Source organism: Tamandua tetradactyla, chromosome 21, assembly GCF_023851605.1.
Source record: "Tamandua tetradactyla isolate mTamTet1 chromosome 21, mTamTet1.pri, whole genome shotgun sequence".
Classification (NCBI taxonomy): Eukaryota; Metazoa; Chordata; class Mammalia; order Pilosa; family Myrmecophagidae; genus Tamandua; species Tamandua tetradactyla.
The window spans coordinates 30,396,636-30,422,538 of record NC_135347.1 but is presented as its reverse complement, the minus strand read 5'-3'; the positions used below and the strand labels follow the sequence as shown (position 1 = coordinate 30,422,538).

Here is a 25,903-nt window from a genome sequence, read left to right as displayed (position 1 = left end):
AAGAGGTTACCTTTACTCAAAAAAAGCTGATGCCATCTAGAACACCTCCATCAGCTAAGAAGGCACATGGCTGGTGTCTGCTGAGGTCTTTGGCTTCTGGACTCCTCTGTCAGCTGGGAAGGCACATGGCAACATCTGCTAGCTTTCTCTACTGGCTTTTTGTTTCATGAGGTTCTTCCAGGGATGTTTTGCTTCTTCATCTCCAAAGATTTCTGGCTGTATGGGCTCTGTTGGTTCTGAAGCTTTTACCAAAATGGTTCCCTCTTAAAGGACTCCAGTAAGCAACTTCACCTTGAATAGTTGGAGACATGCTCCATGGAAACCACCTAATCAAAAGGTACCGCCCACAGTTTGGTGAGCCACATCTCCATGGAAACAGTCAAAAAGCTCCTACCCAACAATACTGAAAACTCCTACCCAGCAATATTGAAAAAACATGGCTTTTCTGTACAATAGCTTCAAACTGGCACAAGTGGCATGTCAAGTTAAAGTTCTCCTTAGTAATATGCAGTTGTTAAATTTAACTCATTCTTTTATGAATTAGTAGCTTTTATTGTAATGATATTTTTTTAATTGAATGATATCCCCAACCTGTTTGGTGCCTAGCAGTATGTTGTCTTGGCATATGAAATAAAGACATTGGGTTCATGTTCAAAGATAGTATTTACACACATTATTAAATTTAAAAGACAGTCTGTAAGCTAGAATAAATCTTAAACTGCCCATGCCAAAACAGTCACATGACTTATGTTATACTCAGAAAGGCAAATTAGTTTGTCCACTCATTGAAAGATTGAAAATTCATTCAAGGTATAATGAAGAGCTTGGAAATGGAGAAGAGTCTCAGCTGAGATACATTTTGTGTGTGTGTATGTGTGTGCAGGTAGCAGGATGCATGGTACGTGGTAACAAATATTTTTGTATGTATGCATGCATATCTAAATTTTTCCTGTTATACTTATTCCATCAAACTATGTGAGTCTGACTTTAAGTGAACTGAATTTTATTTCTGATTACTTACTAAAATACCTTCTCTTGTGTTTAAACTCCAGCAGATACTTGTGTGAACCACATTTGCTTACGTTTGGAGTTGAAGCTGTTGCATTGTAGATGATTTAGGCATTGATTACAGGGTCTTAGTTATGGACCATTGCACCAGAATGGAATATCATTCAGATCCTCAACAAATAAATAATGAAAATCTTAAGTAGTAGCGTGTGATTATACAGTGGTGAACAAGACATGTAAAGATAACTTAGTGGGAGAGACAAGCAGATTAATACTCAAATAAGGATATACATAAGTACATATAAATGTAAGTTGAGGCAAATAATTTGAAGGAAAAGATCAAATTAGGGAGAAACAGATAGTAGGGCTCTAAATCCTGATACCCTTTCACATATGCTGAAAGCAATTTTGAGCACTTTAAAAACTTTGCGTTCCTCTATAGTAGTGGTTCTCAAATTTAAGCTTGCATCAAAATCACAAAGAGGGCTTGTTAAAACACTGATTTCTGGGCCCTGTCTTCAGAATTTCTTATTCAGGAGGTCAGGATTGGAGCCAAGAGATTTGTATTTTTGATAATTTACTAAATGTAGCTGATCCTGCTGATCTGGGTAACCACACTTTGAGAACCTCTGATTGAGAATATTGGGTTTCAGCATGTTGAAATTAGTTGTAGAGCTTTAATAAAATGCTGGTACCTAGTTCTTTTCCATAGAAAGTCTAAGTTAATTGACATCCAGATATATGGCCTGGCCATGGGACTTTTCAAAATCCCTCAGGTGATCCTGATATGTAAACAGGGCTCTGAGCTACCAGACTAGAATTTGAGTATGTATATTCATACAGTTTCTTCTTGGGGCAGAGACTTACCTAACTCTACATACAGTGAGAAGGAATGGATGGGGTGGAAAAAAGGATGGGATAGAAGGTTTAGTAAAGATGTAGTATCTAAACTAAGACTTAAATATTATCTGTCAGTACCCTCAGGTTGGCAGAGGGAGAAGAGCATGTGTCAGACAGAAGAAACAGTGATGGCATAAAACATGTAGGAATAGGTTTGTTGTTGCCTATAATCGTAGGCTGTATCGGTTATATTCCTAAAATATAACCGTTCTGATATTGAGTAGCTGTTGTGTCAGCAACGATATAAGAATAGACTGAATAGTTTATTTTTAATTCACAAAAAATATGGAATAATCTCTTAGTAAGATTATTTTTTATGTATGAAATTGTTCTGTTTAATAGGATGAGAAGAAGAAACCGAAAGACAAGGAAATATGGAGTTCTGGACACTAACATAGAAAACATGGAATTGACACCTTTAGAACAAGATGATGAGGATGATGATAACACATTGTTTGATGCCAATCATCCTCGAAGGTAAGTGTTCAACTGTTTAATTCCATGAATTGGGATGCACATCCTTACCAAGTAAATTGAAGAAATAAAATGAAATTTTATTTAACAGATTTTACTCTAATATTTAGTTCTGTTCAATGAAGTTCTTTCTGTTACCCAGCCAAACGCTCATGTTCACACTACTTTACTTAAATATACATAAACAATAGAATACCACCCCAAAAAGAAAACTTTATTTTAGGTCTCCTTGCAGAGCTTTGTTCTTTAAGCAGTGAATACTAGTAACAGCTAGCAACTGTCTATGGATTCTAGAACCCAGGTGTAAATGCAGAGTATGAAAATCATGGGATTAATAAAGATTCAGTGAAAAGTGGTTTATAACATCCTATTTATATAAAAAGCTTGCAGTTGCTGACAAGTTACTGATTTAATAAAAATACATTCATGAAATGCTGACTGTATAGTAAGAGTAGTATTAGAAGCTAGCTATTCAAATATTAGCAAAACAACTCTATCTGTTCATTAGGAACTCAGTCTCAGTGAAAATAAATTTTTAAAAATTCAAATTTACCCTCTGAAAACTCCTTAAATTGCCTGTAAAGTATTGTACAATTCTTAGAAACTCTAATATTGCAGGTCATTGTCATTTCTGTAGGTGTGTACCAGATAAAGTTGTTGACTTGTGTTTAGTACAAGAGATACTTATCTTTGTGCACTGGACCCTAAGAACAATGTGGAATATGTTTATAAATTGAGTCTAAGTTTGGAAAAATAGCAAAAAATTATTTTCATCTTGGTTTTTCCTTGAGGAATGTCCTCACTGAGTAAAATTTGAGTGGAATTGCTCTCCATTTTTATATAATCATAAATATAATAATCATGATTACTTAAATTTTCTATTAAGCTAATATTCTGTTTAAACAAGCTAAAAGCATATGAGGTACTTCCTACTGCAAACACAAAAAGGGAAGAAGAAAAAGGAAGTTGTTAACTTAGTCTATGGAATTCAGGGTAATCTCCAAAGAGGAACTGAATTTGAAGTTCCATTAATCTGTTTGAAATGTGCTTGGCTGAAGACAAAAGTTGTAGATAAAAGCAACTGTGTACCCACTGTTCAGTAGTTGTGACAGATGGTAGCTTGTTCAGGGAATTCAAGCAGCTAAGAATGGCAGGCAAGTAGCCTGTTGTATTTGCATGTGTAATTATACATGCAAGTTCAGGAGGGACAGTTGTGGAAATAGAGATGTACAAGTTTTTTGGAGGGAAATATGAAAAGGTTTTATAATCTGCTAAGGAGTTTGATATTACTCAGTTGCCATTGGAGAACTGTTGATAATTTTTGGCTAGAGTGTGTATGTGATCAGATTTGTGTTGTTGGTAGCAGTAGGGAAGGTGGCCTAGGATAGATGAATAGGACCAGAACTTGGGCACACAGAAAAGGCAAAGAGAAAGGGACAGATTCCATGAAATACAATTACCTGTTGCTGTCTCTTATCCTGTATCCTCATTGCAGATCTTTCTCTATTATTTATCCCCTTTTTCATGTCCCTCTTTTCATGAATCTTGAATTCTAGTAGGGAGCTAGATATTAAAGATTAAAGAGAATTAAATGGAAAGAGAGTGAGTACAGAATGACATGAAAACATCAGTCAGGAGCATGGGTCACTTCTTAGATTGGTGGTCAGGGAACACCTCTTGAAGGTGATATTTAAATTCTGACCTGAAAAGTTAGTAGAAATTAGCTAAGCTAATTGTGAGTTGGAAAAGAAACAGCAAGCCTAAAGTACCCGAGGAAAAAGAGCATATAATGAATTCAGGGGACTAAAAGAAGTTAAATAACTGCTGTTTCAGTTTGCTAAAGCTGCTGGAATGTAGTATACCAGAAATGAATTGGCTTTTACAAAGGTCATTTATTAAGTTATAAATTTACATTTCCAAGGGCATGAAAATGTCTGAAGTAAGGCATGGGGGGGGGAGATACCTTCTCTGACGAAAGGCTGCTGGCAACAGGGTTCTCTGTCACATGGGAAAGCACTTGGCAATGCTTGCTGGTCCTTCTCTTCTTGATTCTGGTTTCAGAATGGCTCCCCCAGCAACTCTGGATCCTTCTGGCTTCTCATAGGGTGTTATCTTTTTCTGCTCTCTCTGTGAGCTCTCTTTAAAGCCCTCCAGTAAACGATTAAAACCCACTTTGAATTGGATGGGTCACATATCCGTGGAAAGTACCTGATCAGAAGTTCCCACCCACAACAGGTCTGCCCCCACAAGAATGGATTAAAAGAGCATAGTGTTTTCTTGAGGTATATAACAGGTTCAGATCCGCTCAGCTGCTGTATCAGTATTTTGTAAGAATACGTGAAAGAGTGAATGAATGAATAAAGAACTTTGAATGCAGAAGGAAAAATGGTAAAGTGAAGCAGAATGGGCAATCAGAAGCTAGATCATGAAGCATTTGTAATCCATTTTAATCAGTTAGGAATTATTCTACAGGTCATAATAAGGCACTTGAAAAAATAGACAGTGGGAACATAATCAAACTTATATTTTGAAGATTACCCTGACTGCACGGCTCAGAAGCGAGCAAAACTGAGAGTAAAGAAGCCAATAAGAAGAGGTACATGAACTAGACAGATAGCAAGGGAGCTAGAAGGGAGTGAATTGGTCAAGAGGCTGAGGAAGATATGATTTGCAGTATTTAGGACTTGTGTTTGGAGGACAAAGGAAAGAGAAATAGTGATAATAATGGAGAAGCAAATTTCACAGGTAGGATAGTAAAGTCATCTTGACTCCATTTATTAAAAAAAGCAAGACGCCAAAATCTCTATATGTGTATATCTAGATAGCAAAAAGAGAACACCAAATTGCAAACTGTACCTACATATTCACTAATTTATTCAATAAGTAAATAAATGAATAATATACCAGTTATTTATCAAGCAGCTATGTAAGTGTCAGGCACTATCTAGGTGCTTAGGAGACATTAGTGCTATAAAACAGAAAAGAGAGAAAAATCTTGATATTGTGGCCCTTCCCTTTTAGTGAGGAAAAGGTGAGACTGGGAGGTTTAAAGTTCATTTTTCTTTTCACTTTCCCTTCTGTATTCTTTTATATTGTCATTTTTTTTTCCCTGCAAACATAGAGCATATATTCCTGCATTAATTAAAAAAAGGTTATTTGTAAATATTTTAAACCTACAGAAATAGTACAAGAATAAAATTAGTACCGGAAAGCCCTCTATTTTTTATCCAGGTTCACCTATTCTTAACATTTTACTTCATCTGTTCTCTTAAGCACACTTTTCTCTGTTTCTTAATATAGATACAGACAGATATACCCCTCTTTTTTTAATAAATTATACTGTATTTTGTGTGTTGGCTGATGTTCTAATGTTTCCTCATTTTTAGATTCCATTTATTCATTCTTAGTTCGAAGAATACATAAGTCAGTGTTACCTCCTACTCAGGATATCATATCAGAGGCTCATCTGTCCTTTGTTACTTGTGATTAGTGTTTTTTTCTTTTTTCCCTTTCAACTAATGAGACATTGTAAGATCATGTAAATATCCTACTTCTCATCAAAATTTCCTCTAGATTTAGCATTCTTCCTGATTCTTGCCTGATCTGATCTTTATTATGGTTGCAAAATTACAGTTTCCCTACTTCAACATTTCTTTCACATTTATCATTCAACACTGGCATTCCATGTTAAACGAAAGCCCTCTCCTCTTCCCTGTTTACTTTATTTTGCTATTTATTGTTGTTGTAGAATTATGTTTTTGTCTTTTTCCAAAGGCTTATAATTCATTGCTGTCCTTGCTTACATTGGTGTTCAAATCGTCCCATATTTGGCCAGTGGAGCCTCTTCAATCTAGCTTCTGTGTCCTTGTGACTTGTTTGAGAGTCCTGCAAGATTTGGTTACAGTGGGGTTCAGCAGACTCTTGTGAGAGCTGGTGAGGGGAGGGGAGTCTTACGTTCTTTGACCTTTAACGTATATCCCAGTCATGTAAGTGGCTGCGTGCAGTAACTTGCTCTCTAGAAGAGGAGGGAATGGGACTCAGGCCCTGAGACCTTACAAATGGAAAGCAAAAATGGACAAAATGCCTACCCTTGTGTACGTAACACTCTAGTATTTAACATAGGCCCTCAGTTCAAAACAAAGGAGTCTTGGCTAGAAATACAGATTTGTGATTCACTATTATTGTATTTCAGTCTTGCCAAAATATGTGATGATGTTCTTCTCCAGGTCTGGCCTACCTTTACCTCTTTTAAAATGATCAGTAGGTTGAGTATTTCAAGACACCAAGAAGCAAAGACTAGGCAAACAGATTTTCTATTGTCCTTTTATTCTCGTCTCCAAACATATTAAACATCATTTAAATGATACCCACACTGGTTCTAGACCTCCACTGTGATTTTCTTTTGAATTCTAAGCAGATTTGGAACCTTATTTTTCTCTCTCACTTTGGGGAAGGTGCATACATTTCTTTTCTACTGGTAGTCAGCAGCTTCAGAGAAGTGTGAGTGGAGATGTATGTATGTTTCTTTTATCTTCTCTAGCTTAGGAAATATTTTCCATGATAAGATATGCAGCCCAAATTCCATTACTTCATTTAGCCTGATTCAATGGGCTGGCTGCTCTCTGATCTTTAAAATTGGTATAGAGATGAAACATTCGTTATATTATCTATTTCTTTAACATATGAAGTATATATTGCAGGAAAGATGTATATAGAACATATTATAACTCACTGTGGTAACAGATGATAGTTGTGCTTAATGCCATTTGTTTCTCTCAATAATGGGGAAAAATTAATGCTTAAATGTAGAGTGTATTTTAGAGTCTTGTCTTTTTAGGTCCTGAAAGAGGAATTTGACCCAAAGTTTCTTAGAGAACAGCTATATAAATAATAAAAGAAACAAGGGGAGTGGGTGTAGCAATAGAGAGAATATCTATATAGAGAGATAATCAGTGTTCTTATTACTGAGCCTCAATGAGGACATTTGAGGACAAAGTAAACTGAGAAAGTGCCAGAGAAGGAAGGTTAAGTTTTAGATGGGGGACAGAGTAGACTCTTCAATAAATGGTGTTTAGAGAACTGGATATCCATATCCAAAAGAATAAAATAGGACCCTATCTCACAACAAAAATTAACGCAAAATGAATCAAATATCTGAAGCATTAGCACTAAGAACATAAAACTTTTAGAAGAAAATGTAGGAAAATGTCTTAAAGATCTTGTGATAGGAGGTTGTTTCCTAGACCTTAAACCCAAAGCATGAGCAATGAAAGAAGAAATAGGCAAATGGAATCTCCTCAAAATTGAATACTTTTTTGCATCAAAAATTTTGTCAGAAGAGTAAAAAGGCAGCCTACTCAATGGGAGACAATATTTTGAAACCACTACCAGAAAAGGATTTAATATCCAGAATATATAAAGAAACCCTACAAACTCAACAACAAAAAGGCAAACAAACCAATTTAAAAAATGGGCAAAAGACAGGGAGAGACACTTTTTCGAATAGGAAATACAAATGACTCAAAAATATGTGAAAAAATGCTCGGTTCATGAGCTATTAGGGAAATGCAAATCAAAACCACAGTGAGATATCATCTCACACCAGCAAAAGTGGTCATTATCAAAACAAAACTACAAGTGCTGAAGAGAATGTGGAGAAAGAGACACACTTACTCTTGGTGGGAATATAGAATGGTGTAACCACTAGAAGTCTGTTTGGAGGTTCCTCAGGGAGCTAATTATAGAATTGCCATATAATCTAACAACCCCAATACTAGGTATGTATTTGGAGGAACTGAAGGCAGGAACTGAATGGATACTTGTACACTGATGTTTATAGTGGCATTATTCACAATTGCCAAGAGATGGAGACAGCCCAAATGTCCATCAACGGACGAGTAAACTGAAATATACAGACGATCAACTATCATGCAGCTGTGAGATAGAATAAAGCATGCAACAACATGGATAAACCCGGAGAACATTATGTTGAATGAATTTAGTCAGAAACAAAAGGACAGATACTATATGGTCTCACTTATATGAACTAACATTAATGAGCAAAGTTTGAGAGTTAAAGTTGAGAACCCAGGTTATCAAGAGATAGAAAGAGGGTAGGGATTGGGCATTTAATGCTGAAGGAGTACAGAATGTTCGACAGGATTGATTGTAAAGATCCAGAGATGGGTAGCACAATATCTATCTGTAATGTGCGCTAAACATAGCTGTGTGAGTACGGTTGAAAGAGAAAGACTAGGGGCATATATGACATCAGAAGGAAAAATAGAAGATGAAGACTGTGACTGTTTGGCTTAGTTAAACTAGGAGTAGACATTGGTGGTGTTTAAATGTACACAAATGTAAGAATGTTTTTACATGAGGAAGAACAAATGAATGTTAGCATTTTCAAGGTATTGAAAATGGGATGGTATATGGAAAAATATATAATAAATGCAAACTAGAGTTTGTGATTAGCAGCAGCATTGTAATATGCTTCCATTAAATGTATCAAAGTCAATATGCCAAAGCTAAAAGCCAGTAAGAGGGATATAAGGGAAGGATGTGGGATTCTTGGTGGTGATATTGTTTCTTTTATTTTATTTTATTTTATTTTAATTTTTATCCTCCTTTCCCCACTTCTTTCTTTGTAGAAAAAAAAATGGAATGTTCTCATAGAATGTGGTAGTGAAGGCATAAATATGTGATTATACTGGGACCCATTGTTTGTTTACTTAGGATGGAATGTATGGGGTGTGAATAAAACTGTTTAAAAAATAAACATAAAGGGAGCTCAAGGGTAGTTCAGTGGTAGAATTCTTACTTGCCATGCAGGAGACCCAGGTTTGATTCCCAACCCATGCACTTCCCAAAGAAACAAAAAATTCAACAAATGGTGCTGCAATAAGAGGATATGCACATGGAAAAAGAATAAAATATGACCCCTGCCATACAGCATACAAAAAGTAAATAAATAATCAATAAAGATACAAGTACTGGAGAAAATATGGAGAGAGAGAGATGTGTCATTCACTTTTAGTGGGGAAGTAGAATGATACAGCCCCTGTGGAGGGCAGTGTGTTGTTCTACAGGCGGCTAAGAATAGGGTTGCCCGTGATCCTGCAACCCCATCATTAGGTATATAGTTGGAAGAACTGAAAGCAGGGACATGAATGGACATTTGTTCACTGGTGTTTATGGTGGCAGTATTCACAATTTGTAATAGATGAAGGTGGCCTCAGGGTACATTGAGTGGTGAAGGGAAGGGCAAACTGTGGGGTATACGTATAATGAAATATTGAGCAGCTGCAAGAAGAAATTAAGTTGGGAGGCATGCAACTAGGTGAATGAACCTTGAGGACAATATTGTGAGTGAAATAAGCCAGAAACAAAAAACAAATATTATAACACCTCAGTAATGTAGCTAACCTATAATGTACAAATTCTGAGAATTGAATTGGAGAGCATAGGTTATCAGGGGAAGGTTTTCTGGGGTTAGAACTGTTATTTCTAAATTCTAAGGTGTAGAGCTGTTTGTGTTATAACCTGATTGTTCCCTGGAACTTTGTGTATCTGTGTGACACCTGAGACTCAGAACCAGAGTTCTGCAGCTATGAAAGTCAGCATTACCCCATACGGCAACTGTTTACAAAGCTGAAAAAGAGATTAGATTTCAATTAGAGATATGAATGAAGCTGATCTGCTTAGGACTAATGTAAATCAGACTAGAGGCTAAAGGATGATAAGGACTGTGTTTTAAAACTTCAACTTCTTTGTGTGACCAAAGTGAGAGATTTTTATTTTTTGTCCAAAATATAAATTTTCTGTTGCACGCTATCTAACTTAACCTGTCTGGACAGGTTATTTAAGCATCCTAAATACATGGTGCCTAGAATAGGGAATGAGATCTTGTTATTCTGTATAGTTAATGTAATACCTTGATACATTCCAGATTATTTTTGGCAAAAAAATAAAAAAAGCATTTGCAAAATCCCCTTGAGGGTCTGGAAAAATATATATAGAACTATTAATCTTACCCAACTGGGAAATTCCTGATATTCTCTTATGAATTATGGACTACCAATTTAATAAGCTAAACCCCTGAGTCTTGGGGCTTATATAATAATGGTGAACTAAGCCTATTTGTAATTATGCCTAAAAGTCACCACCAGAGAACTTTGTAGCTCAGATGTGTCTTCTCTCTGTAAGCCAACTCTTCAGGTGAACTTACTGCCCTTCCCCCTTAAGAAATGACTCCCCGGGGGTGTAAATCTCCCTGACAACGTGGGACATGACTCCCAGGAATGAGCCTGACCCTGGCATTGTGAGATTGTGAAAGCCTTCTTGACCAAAAGGAAGAAGAGAAATGAAACAAAGTGTCAGTGGCTGAGAGATTTATGAGAGTCAAAAGGTCATTCTGGATGTTATTTCTTATCCATTATATGGATTTTTAGTTTTTAGTGGATTAGAATAACTAAAAGGAAATATCTGAAACTGTTGAACTGCAATCCAATACCCTTGATTCTTGAAGATGATTGTATAACTGTTTAACTTTTGCAGTGTGACCGTGTGGTTGTGAAAACCTTGTGACTGACATTCCCTTTATCCAGTGTATGGACAGATGAGTAAGAAAATGAAGACTAAAAAATAAATAAATAATAGGGGGAATAAGGGGTATGGGATGTTTTGGATATTCTTTTTTATTTTTATTCTTATTTTTGTTTTTTTGGAGTAATGAAAATGTTCAAAAATTGTGATGAATGTACAACTATATGATGATACTATAAACCACTGATTGTATACTTTGGATGATTATATGGTTTGTGAATATATTTCACTAAAATTGTATTTAAAAATTAAAATAAATTTTAAAAAGTCAAAAAAAAAATTCAGATGAATATGTCACTCTGGAAGCCCAGGGAAAGTGTAATCAGTAGTCCCAAATTCTACTCAAGGATCCGAAGAAAAGGATTGAAAGTGTCCACCGGATAAAATTGAACATTACTTATTGGTGACTTTAGGTTAAGAGCAGTTCTTGAGAAGTAGCAGGCCAAGTATATTGGTTTGGAGGTAAGGGGAGTAGGGGCTCAGTAAGAGTATGCACCATTTTGTTTAGGTGAGAAAGACATGGCAGTATTTAGAGGAATTAGTGGCGTCAATGTGTGCGACTTTTATAAAATCAAAAAGCACGTATAGATGTAGAAGATCTCTGAGATACTGGGAATGAAATAAATAAATAATAAAAGGGAATGGTGTTATGCCTGACATAAGAGAAGAAATACTTCTTCCATTGTATCTGGAAAATCCTTTCTACCACTTCTCCTACCTCTTTCTCTATTTTTTTTTTCTTTAAAAGGCTTGATTTAAATGTACCCTTACTCTTAGTAATTCTGATGCTTGTTTTCTCATATTCTCTTCTGTAAAAGATAATAATCTTTCTTCTTTCTTCTCATTGTATAGTTTCATCTTTTAAGAAATTTATATTCTAATAGAGTATCTTTTTGTATGAACTTGTTTTCTGTAGGAGTGTGAGCTCTTTGAGGGCCAAGACAAACATTCATCTTTTTTTATCCCCTTGCTGTTAATAGATATCCAGTGCAGTGAACTGATTGGATTATTAGGAGTAAGGAAGAGGGGGCAGTTATTTTAGATAATCCCCCTGATTTTTACTTGTGAAATATGGTGAATAGTGATATCATTTGTGGTAGGCAGAAAATGGACCCCCAAGGAGGTTTATGACCTTATTCCAGAAACCTGTGAATTTGTTAGGTTATGTTGCAAAGTGAAATAGAGGTTGCACATGGAATTAGGGTTACTAATCAGCTGGTGTGAAAATAAGATTGTTTTAGATTTGGGACCTAATATAATTACTTAAAAGATTTTTCATAGAAACTGTAACATTAAGATAAAGTGACTTTTTTTTTATTAATTAAAGAAAAAAAATTAACACAACATTTAGAAATCATTCCATTCTACATATGCAATCAGTAATTCTTAACATCATCACATAGATGCATGATCATCATTTCTTAGTACATTTGCATGGATTTAGGAAAACAACTAGCAAAACAACAGAAAAAGATATAGAATGTTAATATAGAGAAAAAAATAAAAATAATAATAACAATAAAAAAAGAAAAGGGAAAAGAAAAAAAAGACAAACAAACAGACAGACAAAAAAAAAACCTATACCTCAGATGCAGCTTCATTCAGTGTTTTAACATGATTACTTTACAATTAGGTATTATTGTGCTGTCCATTTTTGAGTTTTTGTATCTAGTCCTGTTGCACAGTCTGTATCCCTTCAGCTCCAATTACCCATTATCTTACCCTGTTTCTAACTCCTGCTGGACTCTGTTACCAATGACATATTCCAAGTTTATTCTCGAATGTCGGTTCACATCAGTGGGACCATACAGTATTTGTCCTTTAGTTTTTGGCTAGACTCACTCAGCATAATGTTCTCTAGGTCCATCCATGTTATTACATGCTTCATAAGTTTATTCTGTCTTAAAGCTGCATAATATTCCATCGTATGTATATACCACAGTTTGTTTAGCCACTCGTCTGTTGATGGACATTTTGGCTGTTTCCATCTCTTTGCAATTGTAAATAATGTTGCTATAAACATTGGTGTGCAAATGTCCATTTGTGTCTTTGCCCTTAAGTCCTCTGAGTAGATACCTAGCAAAGGTATTGCTGGGTCGTATGGCAATTCTATATTCAGCTTTTTGAGGAACCGCCAAACTGCCTTTCACAGTGGTTGCACCATTTGACATTCCCACCAACAGTGGCTAAGTGTGCCTCTTTCTCCACATCCTCTCCAGCACTTGTCATTTTCTGTTTTGTTGATCATGGCCATTCTGGTGGGTGTGAGATGATATCTCATTGTGGTTTTGATTTGCATTTCTCTAATGGCCAGGGACATTGAGCATCTCTGCATGTGCCTTTTGGCCATTTGTATTTCCTCTTCTGAGAGGTGTCTGTTCAAGTCTTTTTCCCATTTTGTAATTGGGTTGGCTGTCTTTTTGTTGTTGAGTTGAACAATCTCTTTATAAATTCTGGATACTAGACCTTTATCTGATATGTCATTTCCAAATATTATCTCCCATTGTGTAGGCTGTCTTTCTACTTTCTTGATGAAGTTCTTAGATGCACAAAAGTGTTTAATTTTGAGGAACTCCCATTTATTTATTTCTTTCTTCAGTGCTCTTGCTTTAGGTTTAAGGTCCATAAAACCGCCTCCAATTGTAAGTTTCATAAGATATCTCCCTATATTTTCCTCTAACTGTTTTATGGTTTTAGACCTAAAGTTTAGATCTTTGATCCATTTTGAGTTAACTTTTGTATAGGGTGTGAGATACTGGTTCTCTTTCATTCTTTTGCATATGGATATCCAGTTCTCTAGGCACCATTTATTGAAGAGACTGTTCTGTCCCAGGTGAATTGGCTTGACTGCCTTATCAAAGATCAAATGTCCATAGATGAGAGGGTCCATATCTGAGCACTCTATTTGATTCCATTGGTCGATATATCTATCTTTATGCCAGTACCATGCTGTTTTGACCACTGTGGCTTCATAATATGCCTTAAAGTCCGGCAGCGTGAGACCTCCAGCTTCGTTTTTTTTCCTCAAGATACTTTTAGCAATTCGGGGCACCCTGCCCTTCCAGATAAATTTGCTTATTGGTTTTTCTATTTCTGAAAAATAAGTTGTTGGGATTTTGATTGGTATTGCATTGAATCTGTAAATCAATTTAGGTAGAATTGACATCTTAACTACATTTAGTCTTCCAATCCATGAACACGGTATGCCCTTCCATCTATTTAGGTCTTCTGTGATTTCTTTTAACAGTTTTTTGTAGTTTTCTTTATATAGGTTTTGTATCTCTTTAGTTAAATTTATTCCTAGGTATTTTATTCTTTTAGTTGCAATTGTAAATGGGATTCGTTTCTTGATTTCCCCCTCAGCTTGTTCATTGCTAGTGTATAGAAATGCTACAAATTTTTGAATGTTGATCTTGTAACCTGCTACTTTGCTGTACTCATTTATTAGCTCTAGTAGTTTTGTTGTGGATTTTTCCGGGTTTTCAACGTAAAATATCATGTCGTCTGCAAACAGGGATAGTTTTACTTCTTCCTTTCCAATTTTGATGCCTTGTATTTCTTTTTCTTGTCTAATTGCTCTGGCTAGAATCTCCAACACGATGTTGAATAATAGTGGTGATAGTGGACTTCCTTGTCTTGTTCCTGATCTTAGGGGGAAAGTTTTCAATTTTTCCCCATTGAGGATGATATTAGCTGTGGGTTTTTCATGTATTCCCTCTGTCATTTTAAGGAAGTTCCCTTGTATTCCTATCTTTTGAAGTGTTTTCAACAGGAAAGGATGTTGAATCTTGTCAAATGCCTTCTCTGCATCAATTGAGATGATGATGTGATTTTTCTGCTTTGATTTGTTGATATGGTGTATTACATTAATTGATTTTCTTATGTTGAACCATCCTTGCATACCTGGGATGAATCCTACTTGGTCATGATGTATAATTCTTTTAATGTGTTGCTGGATTCGATTTACTAGATGTTTGTTGAGGATTTTTGCATCTATATTCATTAGAGAGATTGGTCTGTAGTTTTCTTTTTTTGTAATATCTTTGCCTGGTTTTGGTATGAGGGTGATGTTGGCTTCATAGAATGAATTAGGTAGCTTTCCCTACACTTCAATTTTTTTGAAGAGTTTGAGGAGAGTTGGTACTAATTCTTTCTGGAATGTTTGATAGAATTCACATGTGAAGCCGTCTGATCCTGGACTTTTCTTTTTAGGAAGCTTTTGAATGACTGATTCAATTTCTTTACTTGTGATTGGTTTGTTGAGGTCATCTATTTCTTCTTGAGTCAAAGTTGGCTGTTCATGTCTTTCCAGGAACCCGTCCATTTCATCTAAATTGTTGTATTTATTAGCGTAAAGTTGTTCATAGTATCCTGTTATTACTTCCTTTATTTCTGTGAGGTCAGTAGTTATGTCTCCTCTTCCATTTCTGATCTTATTTATTTGCATCCTTTCTCTTCTTCTTTTTGTCAATCTTGCTGAGGGCCCATCAATCTTATTGATTTTCTCATAGAACAAACTTCTGGTCTTATTGATTTTCTCTATTGTTTTCATGTTTTCAATTTCATTTATTTCTGCTCTAATCTTTGTTATTTCTTTCCTTTTGCTTGCTTTGGGGTTAGTTTGCTGTTCATTCTCCAGTTCTTCCAAGTGGACAGTTAATTCCTGCATTTTTGCCTTTTCTTCTTTTCTGATATAGGCATTTAGGGCAATAAATTTCCCTCTTAGCACTGCCTTTGCTGTGTCCCATAGGTTTTGATATGTTGTGTTTTCGTTTTCATTCGCCTCGAGATATTTACTAATTTCTCTTGCAATTTCTTCCTTGACCCACTCGTTGTTTAAGAGTGTGTTGTTGAGCCTCCATGTATTTGTGAATTTTCTGGCACTCCGCCTATTATTGATTTCCAACTTCATTCCTTTATGATCCGAGAAAGTGTTGTGTATGATTTCAATCTTTTTAAATTTGTTAAGACTTGCTTTGTGACCCAGCATATGGTGTATCTTTGAGAATGATCCATGAGCACTTGAGAAAAAAGTGTATCCTGCTGTTGTGGGATGTAATGTCCTATAAATGTCTGTTAAGTATAGCTCATTTATAGTAATATTCAAATTCTCTATTTCTTTATTGATCCTCCGTGTAGATGTTCTGTCCATTGATGAGAGTGGTGAATTGAAGTCTCCAACTATTATGGTATATGTGTCTATTTCCCTTTTCAGTGTTTGCAGTGTATTCCTCACGTATTTTGGGGCATTCTGGGTCGGTGCATAAATATTTATGATTGTTATGTCATCTTGTTTAATTGTTCCTTTTATTAGTAGATAGTGTCCTTCTGTGTCTCTTTTCACTGTTTTACATTTGAAGTCTAATTTGTTCGATATTAGTATAGCTACTCCTGCTCTTTTCTTGTTGTTATTTGCATGAAATATCTTTTCCCAACCTTTCACTTTCAACCTATGTTTTTCTTTGGGTCTAAGATGTGTTTCCTGTAGACAGCATATAGAAGGATCCTGTTTTTTAATCCATTCTGCCAGTCTATGTCTTTTGATTGGGGAATTCAGTTCATTAACATTTAGTGTTATTACTGTTTGGATAATATTTTCCTCTAACATTTTGCCTTTTGTATTATATATATCATATCTGATTTTCCTTCTTTCTACACTCTTCTCCATACCTCTCTCTTCTGTCTTTTCGTATCTGACTCTAGTGCTCCCTTTAGTATTTCTTGCAGAGCTGGTCTCTTGGTCACAAATTCTCTCAGTGACTTTTTGTCTGAAAATATTTTAATTTTCCCTCATTTTTGAAGGACAATTTTGCTTGATATAGATGTCTTGGTTGGCAGTTTTTCTCTTTTGGTAATTTAAATATATCATCCCACTGTCTTCTAGCTTCCATGGTTTCTGCTGAGAAATCTACACATAGTCTTATTGGGTTTCCCTTGTATGTGATGGATTGTTTTTGTCTTGCTGCTTTCAAGATCCTCTCTTTCTCTTTGACCTCTGACATTCTAACTAGTAAGTGTCTTGGAGAACGCCTATTTGGGTCTATTCTCTTTGGGGTGCGCTAAACTTCTTGGATCTTTAATTTTAGGTCTTTCATAAGAGTTGGGAAATTTTCAGTGATAATTTCTTCAATTAGTTTTTCTCCTCCTTTTCCCGTCTCTTCTCCTTCTGGGACACCCACAACACGTATATTTGTGCAGTTCATATTATCCTTGAGTTCCCTGATACCCTGTTCAAATTTTTCCATTCTTTTCCCTATAGTTTCTGTTTCTTTTTTGAATTCAGATGTTCCATCCTCCAATTCACTAATTCTAGCTTCTGTCTCTTTAAATCTATCATTGTAGGTATCCATTGTTTTTTCCATCTTTTCTACTTTGTCCTTCACTCCCATAAGTTCTGTGATTTGTTTTTTCAGTTTTTCTGTTTCTTCTTTTTGTTCAGCCCATGTCTTCTTCATGTCCTCCCTCAATTTATTGATTTGGTTTTTGAAGAGGTTTTCCATTTCTGTTTGTATATTCAGCATTAGTTGTCTCAGCTCCTGTATCTCATTTGAGCTATTGGTTTGTTCCTTTGACTGGGCCATATCTTCAATTTTCCGAGCGTGATCCGTTATCTTCTGCTGGTGTCTGGGAATTTAATCAGATTTCCCTGGGTGTGGGACCCAGCAGGTTGAAATATTTTTCTGTGAAATTTCTGGGCCCTGTTTTTCTTATCCTGCCCAGTAGGTGGCGCTCGTGGCACTCGTCTGTCTGCGGGTCCCACCAGTAAAAGATGCTGTGGCTGCTTTAACTTTGGGAAACTCTCGCTGTATGGGAGGGTCCCCAGCCGAAGTGGCTTGGGGGAGTTCCAGTCCGAATCTCCCAGCCGGCCCGGGAATCCGCACGTGGGGAAAGTCGCTGGCCTCCGCGGCTTGGGTGAGCACCTGTCCAAATTTCCCAGCCGGCCCGGGGCGCCAAGCGTGGTGGGGGGGTGCCAGCCTCCGCAGCTTTGGGGAACACCTGTCCAAATTTCTCAGCCGGCCCGGGGCGCCAAGCGTGGCGGGGGGGCACCGGCCGCTGCGGCTTGGGGAAGTGCCTATCCACCGTTCCCAGCCGGACCGGGAAGCCACGTATTTGGAAAGGACCCCGGTCACCGGTCTCTGCGGCTTGGGGGATCTCCAATCCAGTTCTCCCAGCTGGTCCGGGGGGCCACGCGTGGGGGGGGGGGGGCGCCAGCTGCTGTGGCTTGAGGGGATCGCCTGTCCATTCTCCAGCCGGCCCGGGAAGGAGGGAGGGAGGGACTCCGTCTGCCTGCCGCCCCGGCCCGGGGAAGCGCGCGCCCCTCGGTAATCTCACCGCAGCGGGTTCTCCCAGCCAGTCAGCCATTCCAGAATGGGGTACGCTGTCTTCTTGGTCTCTGTCGTCAAGATAAAGTGACTTTTTAAAGAAATACTTAAAAAAGTTTTTTTAAAAGTGTTTCTTCATATACTTCATATTTAGCAGAATGGTCCATTCTGCTAAATAAGTGTTTTCTGTAATTCAGTATAATGTAAAGGTATATTCTGGTTGTTCCAGAATATGTGTACTGAGTATTTCTAGCAGAGAGGCATTTTTTTTTCCTTGACTTTATTAATAGAGGCAAAATTAAACTAAATTGTACATATTTAAAATACTCAAAATGATCTTTTTTGACCTATGTATACACATAACAGTATCATCACTGTAAGGCTGATGTTAACTATATTGTCTCAGAATTTCTATTTCCTTTGATATCCATTTCTCCTTCTAGCTTCTTCCCCAGGTAACCACTGATTTGCTTTCTGTTACTGTACGCAACGTTGTATTTTCTTAAATTTCATTTAAACGGATTGTGAAGCAAGACCTTTTTCTTTCATTTAGCATAACTATTTTTAGATTGATCAATATTTTTAAATATAGTAATAGATCTTTTTATTGCTGAGCTTTTTAGAGTTTATATTGTTGTTGTTGTTTTTATTTTTTTTTTTATTGCTGTTCCACTAAATAGATATAACACAATTTTTTCCTCCATCCATCTGTTGATGGACATTTGGTTTATTCCAGGGTTTAGCTGTTAAAAATAAAGCTGCTGTAGATATTCATTTACAAGTCTTTATATAGAGCCCCCCCCCTTTTTTTTCTTATGGGTGAATACCTGGCAGCGAAATGGTTGGGTCATATGTAAATGGGATGTTTAGTTTATATAGGAATCTGCCAAACTGTACTCCAAAGTGATTGAACCATTTTGCATTCCCAACAGCAGTATAGGAGAGTTCTAGGTACTCTTCCTTCTTGGCAACACTTTGTTCAGTTAGGGCTTTGTTCCTTTATTTGTTTTTATCGTGATAAGGGAGGAGACATGGTATTCAATTGTGGTTTAGATTTGCATTTCTGTAAGGGCTGCCCAGGGCTAATGATTTTGAGCAGCTATTTATGTACTTCATGGCTATTCAGATATCTGGGTTTTTTTTAGTGTTTCTTCATATACTTTGTTCATTTTCTTATTTATTTTTACTATTGAGTTTTAAGAATTCTTTATAAATTATGGATAAAAGTCCTTTGTCTGATATAGGTGTTGTAATTTTCTCAATTCTTGAACTTCTCTTTTCATTAATTGTGTATTTCAAAGAACAAAAGTTTTAATTTTAATAATGTCCATTTTATTTATTTTGTTTTATGATTTGTACTTTTTGTGCTACATCTAAGAAACCTTTGTGGAGATGTGTAACCTGAAGGTTGCAAAGATTTTCACTTGTGTTTTCTTTTAGAATTTTTATACTTTTAGCTTTTGTATTTAATCTGTAATACATTTAGAGTTAATATTTGCAGATAATGTAAGAGGTGGTGTAAATTTTTTCTATATGGACATCTTGTTGATACAACACTATTTGTTAAAGATTTTCCTTCCCTTTCCCCTTTGAATTGCTTTGGCCACTTTGTCAAACCATTTGACCATAGGTAGGGTTCTGTTTATGTATTTCTATTCTGTTCCATTAATTTGTATATTTATCATATATATATATATATCAATTTATTTTAGTTGCTATAGCTTTATGGTAAGTCTTTTAGTATCAGGTGGGTTAAGTCCTCCAACATTGTTCTTCTGTTTTTACACATTTTTTGCTATACTAGGTCCTTTGCATTTCCATATATATTTTAGAATTGACTTGTCAGTTTCTACAAAAAATAAAAGAGGCAGAATTTTGAAAGCAAGCCCTGTAATAGCTTCATTAATCTTTTTGAAAGCCGTAGGATAAAGTAGTAGGGAGGCTGAGAATTATGGCATGTGAACTTTTTCTTGTTGCTGTTATTGTTCTTAATAACTCTACCTTCAGGAGCAAGTATTACCACAAATGTGCCACAATGGATGGAGTAGGTTCTACGACCATTTTACAGCAATACCTTTGTTGACCTTGGTTGCATATGTTATATGTTGCAATATTGATTGTTAATCACATACTTTCTCAATCAAAGCAAAAAAAGTGCTTTCAAAGAATATCAGGAAATGTAAAATGACTGCAGTTCAAGATTTATCATTGACATGACAGGATAATTCCTTTGCTATTTTTTTGATGTTCCTGATAAACTTTTTCTTAGATCTACAGAAGGTTTTATTGAATACTTTAAAATATTGTCCAAAATCCACTCAAAGCCCAAAATTATTTAATAAATAAACTACTTTAGTTGTATACTTACTTAATGGGAAGGTATACTACCTATCTAATTTAAAAGCAGTAATGTCTATTTAAGATAATACTTTTTCTTAGGAATGTGCATTTTGCTAATCAAACAGCATTTGCTAATAATTAAGCAGCATTCAAACCAGCTCCAAACAACCTAAACACATAGTTGCGACAATCAACTATAAACCGGTAATCATTTAATTTGATTATTAAGCTATATATGTGACCATAGTATATTGTTGAATAGGATTCTGAGTGATGAAGAAGTATACACTTCCAGAGATCTCCAAAACTGAAATACTAGTTTAAAAACAGTGATTTGGGGCGGGCCACGGTGGCTCAGCAGGCAGAGTTCTGAGACCCGGATTCAATTTCCAGTGCCTGCCTATGTAAAAAAGAACAATGATTGTCCCAACTTTTGCTCTTGAATTAAAAATTTTATTTGAAATTACTTATTTAAATCACATCCCAGCCATCTTGATTTTTTTTAAATAATAAAGTACATGGCTTTACTTCTACTCCTATTTAATTCTCTCTCATATTTCTTCATCCCAATTTTATTCTTTTAGTGTATAAAAGTTAACAAGGAGGGCAGGCCACAGTGGCTCAGCAGGCAGGGTTCTTGCCCACCACGCGGGAGACCCAGGTTTAATTTCCGGTGCCTGCCCGTGCAAAAAAAAAAAGTTAACAAGGAACTATATTCTGTTAGAAGAAATAATATATAAATAGCTAAAAGCCAGATAGAAAAAAGATTATCTAAGTAAACTGTACAGATTTTCATAGAAGAGAATAATTAATTCTGACCTGGAAGTGGGGTGGAGTTACAGAACTAAGTAAGTTACACATCCCTACTTGGAGTAATTTCATTCCATTTGTTTTTTATTTATTTGATTTATATCTGTAAAGAGAATGGTTATAATTCTGTTCATTGTCTTATTTTCCACTACTTGCTATTGCTCTTAATTTTTCAAATAAGGAGGAAAACAATAACAACAACAACAAAATGAGAAATACGAACATGATTTGCCCACATTGCCAACTGCAATGCAGAGTCATGGTTGCCAACAAACCACTAGTAATTATTCTTGGTGAATTATCTCTTAATGAAGCTGTCTTAATTTTTTTTAATGTTTTCTAAAATTAGTTCCTCTTCATTTCCAAATTCTGTCCACAAAATAACAGGAAGCAAGTCATTTCCTTGCTTAAAATTTTACCATAGTACAGAAGCATCTTTTTATATTTGGCTCTTTCTAAGAGCCAATAGTGTGACTTTTAATAAACCAAAATAGTAACAGTGATTGTTGCTGACTGGTAGGATTTGGGTTATTTTCACTGTTTCTTTGTATCAGATTAAACCATATGAAACTACCAATATATGGTTTAACCTAAATTTACTAAACGGAATGCATTATTGTAATAACAGGATGTCACTGATAAGTCAGATTCCAAGCCCAGGACTTCAGCGTTCTAGGTTTTCTTCTCTGTGATTCCCCTGGTTCTGTCCATTTTCATGTGTTGGCTTCAGTTTTTAGGCTTATAATAAGATGGCTCCAGCTATTCTTCTAATCACACCCAGAATGGTAACTTTCATTAGAATTTAGGGACTAGCTCTCCTGTGTGTCTTTCTTAAGAATGAGCAAAGTTTGCCTAGAAGCCTTCTAACAGATTCCTCTTTTCATATGATTGGCCAGGATTAAGTCATATGAGCATTCCTAAACCAAACCCTGAGAAGGAAAATGGAACTACCATGATAAGCTCAGAACTCATGGAGGTGAAGTAAATATTGAGGAGTTAATCATCATTACCACTATTTCTAGTAATTTCCACATTGAGGTTAATACAGTCAAATGGGAAAATTTACGGGTATATGGGAAAAAATAATTTGAGCAGCCTTGTTAATGTAAGTTTTCCAGAATATGCCATTGATATCCTAATTTTGTACATTAGAGGAGTTTTGTTGTTTAGTTACTGAAACATTTTTTGCAAAGAAACCATGAAACTGAAAAACAAATTTCAGTTCTTTAATTGTTACCCTCTCTGACAGAAAAACTGATGAGGAATCTGAGCAGTGTATGCTGAGTAAAACTAATTTTCATTTGTCTCAAAGAAAAATGTTGGAGACAAAAACTTATAACCAGTCTCAAAAATGCAAGTTTCAAACAATGCTTTTTAAAACAAAACAACTAATGGGAACAACGCCTTCTTCCTATTGTGTTTGATACCTACTGAACAGTAAAATTATCATCATCATTGTACTAATGTGCACTAGAGGACATTTTGACAATCTTTGGAGCAATTTCTAAAAGCAGGTACTCCTGTTGCTTCAAGGCTGTTCTGGTAATTTTTGCCAAGTATGTTTTAAGAATACCTAAATTTGCTTTTGGCTACTTCTGTTTCACTTCACTGAATTTAATATTGTATCTGTTTATTGCATTTTTGTTCAATGTTTCTTTGTCCAAGATATTTTCTGATACCAGCATATCAGAATCAGAAGGCAAATTTGACATGTGCTCAAACAGAAACCCTCATTACAAAGATCTTATTCAGATATTCAGATAGTTATGTATTTGAACATAGTTCTGATTTCGAAAACATTGCTTTCAGTGTTGAGCATAACATATTATCAGAATAAATACTAAGGTTATCCGATGCAGTAGAATATAGGAATGTGCTAAAGTATTAATGTTTATTTTAGAAATCAATTCATGTTTTATGATACCCAGTAATGCATTATTAGAATAGTCTATGTTTTATCTATCCACCTAAAGAAGGCTATGTTGTATTAGTCATTACATTACTTAAGTAACAAAAGACTTTTGTTAAGTCTACCTAAAGGAGACTAATGTTGTATTAGTCATTACTTAAGTAACAAAAGTCGAACTTCATCTAGGTTTTTTTATGTTATTTTTCTATGGACATTGAGCTTTAAAGAAAATTTGCCTTCCTCTGTTAATAACTAGATATTACAATCTGTTTAAGGGGTAAGCACTTGAATCATGCATATTATTTTAGCAAATGCAATGTAAAATAAAATTCAGTTTGGTATGCTTTTTTCTCATTTCAGTGCACAGGAGAGCCACACTGTCTAATTTGATAGCCACTAACCATATATGGCTCTTGAGCTTTTGAAACGTGGCTAGTATGATTAAGAAACTGAATTTTAAATGTCATTTAATTTTAACTAATTGAAATTTTAATTTACATTGCCATGTGCAGCTATTATGTTGGACAGATCTGAGTAAAGCATAGCTCTAGCGTAAAAGTGTTTGATTGGTCTGGCTTAAACTAATTCTATTGCATGTAAACTCCTATAGAACAGGTGAATTACAAGTTTCTGTTCTTACAGCAGTTGGTTTAGGTTATATACTCTCTTGTGATTATTTGGACTGCAGACTTTCTGAGGTATACAGTGGGATGAATGGACATGGGAGGCAGAATGTACCAGGCGTGTGGCTGCTTTACATGAATGGAATTGCTGGCACCACAGTGACCAGGATCTCAAGTTTATGAATGGGAAAAGGCTTAAACATAATTATTAAAGCATTAACCTTTCCCAAAGCTCTTTCAGATTGTGTTCATTCTGTAAAATCCAGAGTCATTGTATCGTCTTTTAAAAGGCCTGAAAAGAAATCTCTGAGAATTTGCTTTTTTGCATATTTATTTAAATGGAAAAAAACAACAACAGTAATAGTACTCTTTGCAGCTCTAGGGCATTTTTTTCATTCAGACTTAATTTAGATTTATAGTCATTGTGATATTTGAAGTTTTTCTAAACTAGTTTTTAAGCTCTCCTCAGATAATGTCCTACTTTTATTATGTCATTGTATGATGTGTAGAGACAGCATATTCTTGAAGCTTAGAAAATACTCTAAATGGAGGTTTCCATTAAATTTATTAATAAGGCATAATTTGCTTTACACAAAATCATGGTGATATTTTTTGGAATGTTTTTTTTAATGCCAAGTAATGGGAGATCCTGTATTACAGAATCGTGAGTTTATTTTTCTCCCATATTGAAGAGTTTGCAGCGTTTGTTTGCTCCTGTCATGGACTTAATGGGTTCTTTGAGGACAACATCTATTCTAGAACTTTACCTCATGTTTGTCTATTCTTGATCATATGGCTGTTGAGAGTTCAGCCATCACTTCTGTGTTCCAAGGCAACAAAAGGTTGGGAGACAAAAACTCACACCAGCTACATCTGCATCTTTCTTTTATCAGGAAAGAAAAATGTCAGAACTGGCCACTTCCTCACAACAAACTTTTATTCCCCTGACCCCAACCCAACTACCCCCCCAAAAAATATTTTTTTTTTTAGCAAATGAAAAGAATAAAGAAATATTGACTATTCAGAATATTTTTTTTGATTAATTAACGGAAAAAAAGAAATTAACCCAACATTTAGAAATCATACCATTCTACATATGCAATCAGTAATTCTTAACATCATCACATAGATGCATGATCATCGTTTCTTAGTACATTTGCATTGGTTTAGAAGAACTAGCAACACAACCGAAAAAGATATAGAATGTTAATATAGAGAAAAAAATAAAAGTAATAATAGGAAAAAAAAAAAAAACCTATACCTCAGATGCAGCTTCATTCAGTGTTTTAACATGATTACTTTACAATTAGGTATTACTGTGCTGTCCATTTTCGAGTTTTTGTATCTAGTCCTGTTGCACAGTCTGTATCCCTTCAGCTCCAATTACCCATTATCTTACCCTGTTTCTAACTCCTGCTGGACTCTGTTACCAGTGACATATTCCAAGTTTATTCTCGAATGTCGGTTCATATCAGTGGGACCATACAGTATTTGTCCTTTAGTTTTTGGCTAGACTCACTCAGCATAATGTTCTCTAGGTCCATCCATGTTATTACATGCTTCATAAGTTTATTCTGTCTTAAAGCTGCATAATATTCCATCGTATGTATATACCACAGTTTGTTTAGCCACTCGTCTGTTGATGGACATTTTGGCTGTTTCCATCTCTTTGCAATTGTAAATAACGCTGCTATAAACATTGGTGTGCAAATGTCCGTTTGAGTTTTTGCCCTTAATTCCTTTGAGTAGATTCCCATAATGGTATTGCTGGGTCGTATGGCAATTCTATATTCAGCTTTTTGAGGAACCGCCAAACTGCCTTCCACAGTGGTTGCACCATTTGACATTCCCACCAACAGTGGATAAGTGTGCCTCTTTCTCCACATCCTCTCCAGCACTTGTCATTTTCTGTT

At 35.7% G+C, this 25,903-nt stretch overlaps 1 protein-coding gene across 2 annotated transcripts in view; it reads left to right on the top strand.

The window, feature by feature from the left end:
- FAM174A (family with sequence similarity 174 member A) overlaps positions 1-25,903 on the top strand; it is a 55,785-nt gene that overhangs the window by 23,479 nt on the left and 6,403 nt on the right. The window contains exon 2 of one of the 2 annotated variants that reach the window (XM_077139070.1): positions 2,251-2,385. In XM_077139070.1, the coding sequence (XP_076995185.1) occupies positions 2,251-2,385 (135 nt within the window). Of the gene's footprint in view, positions 1-2,250; positions 2,390-25,903 lie in introns of those variants that run through there. The other variant, XM_077139071.1, reaches the window with a different exon arrangement.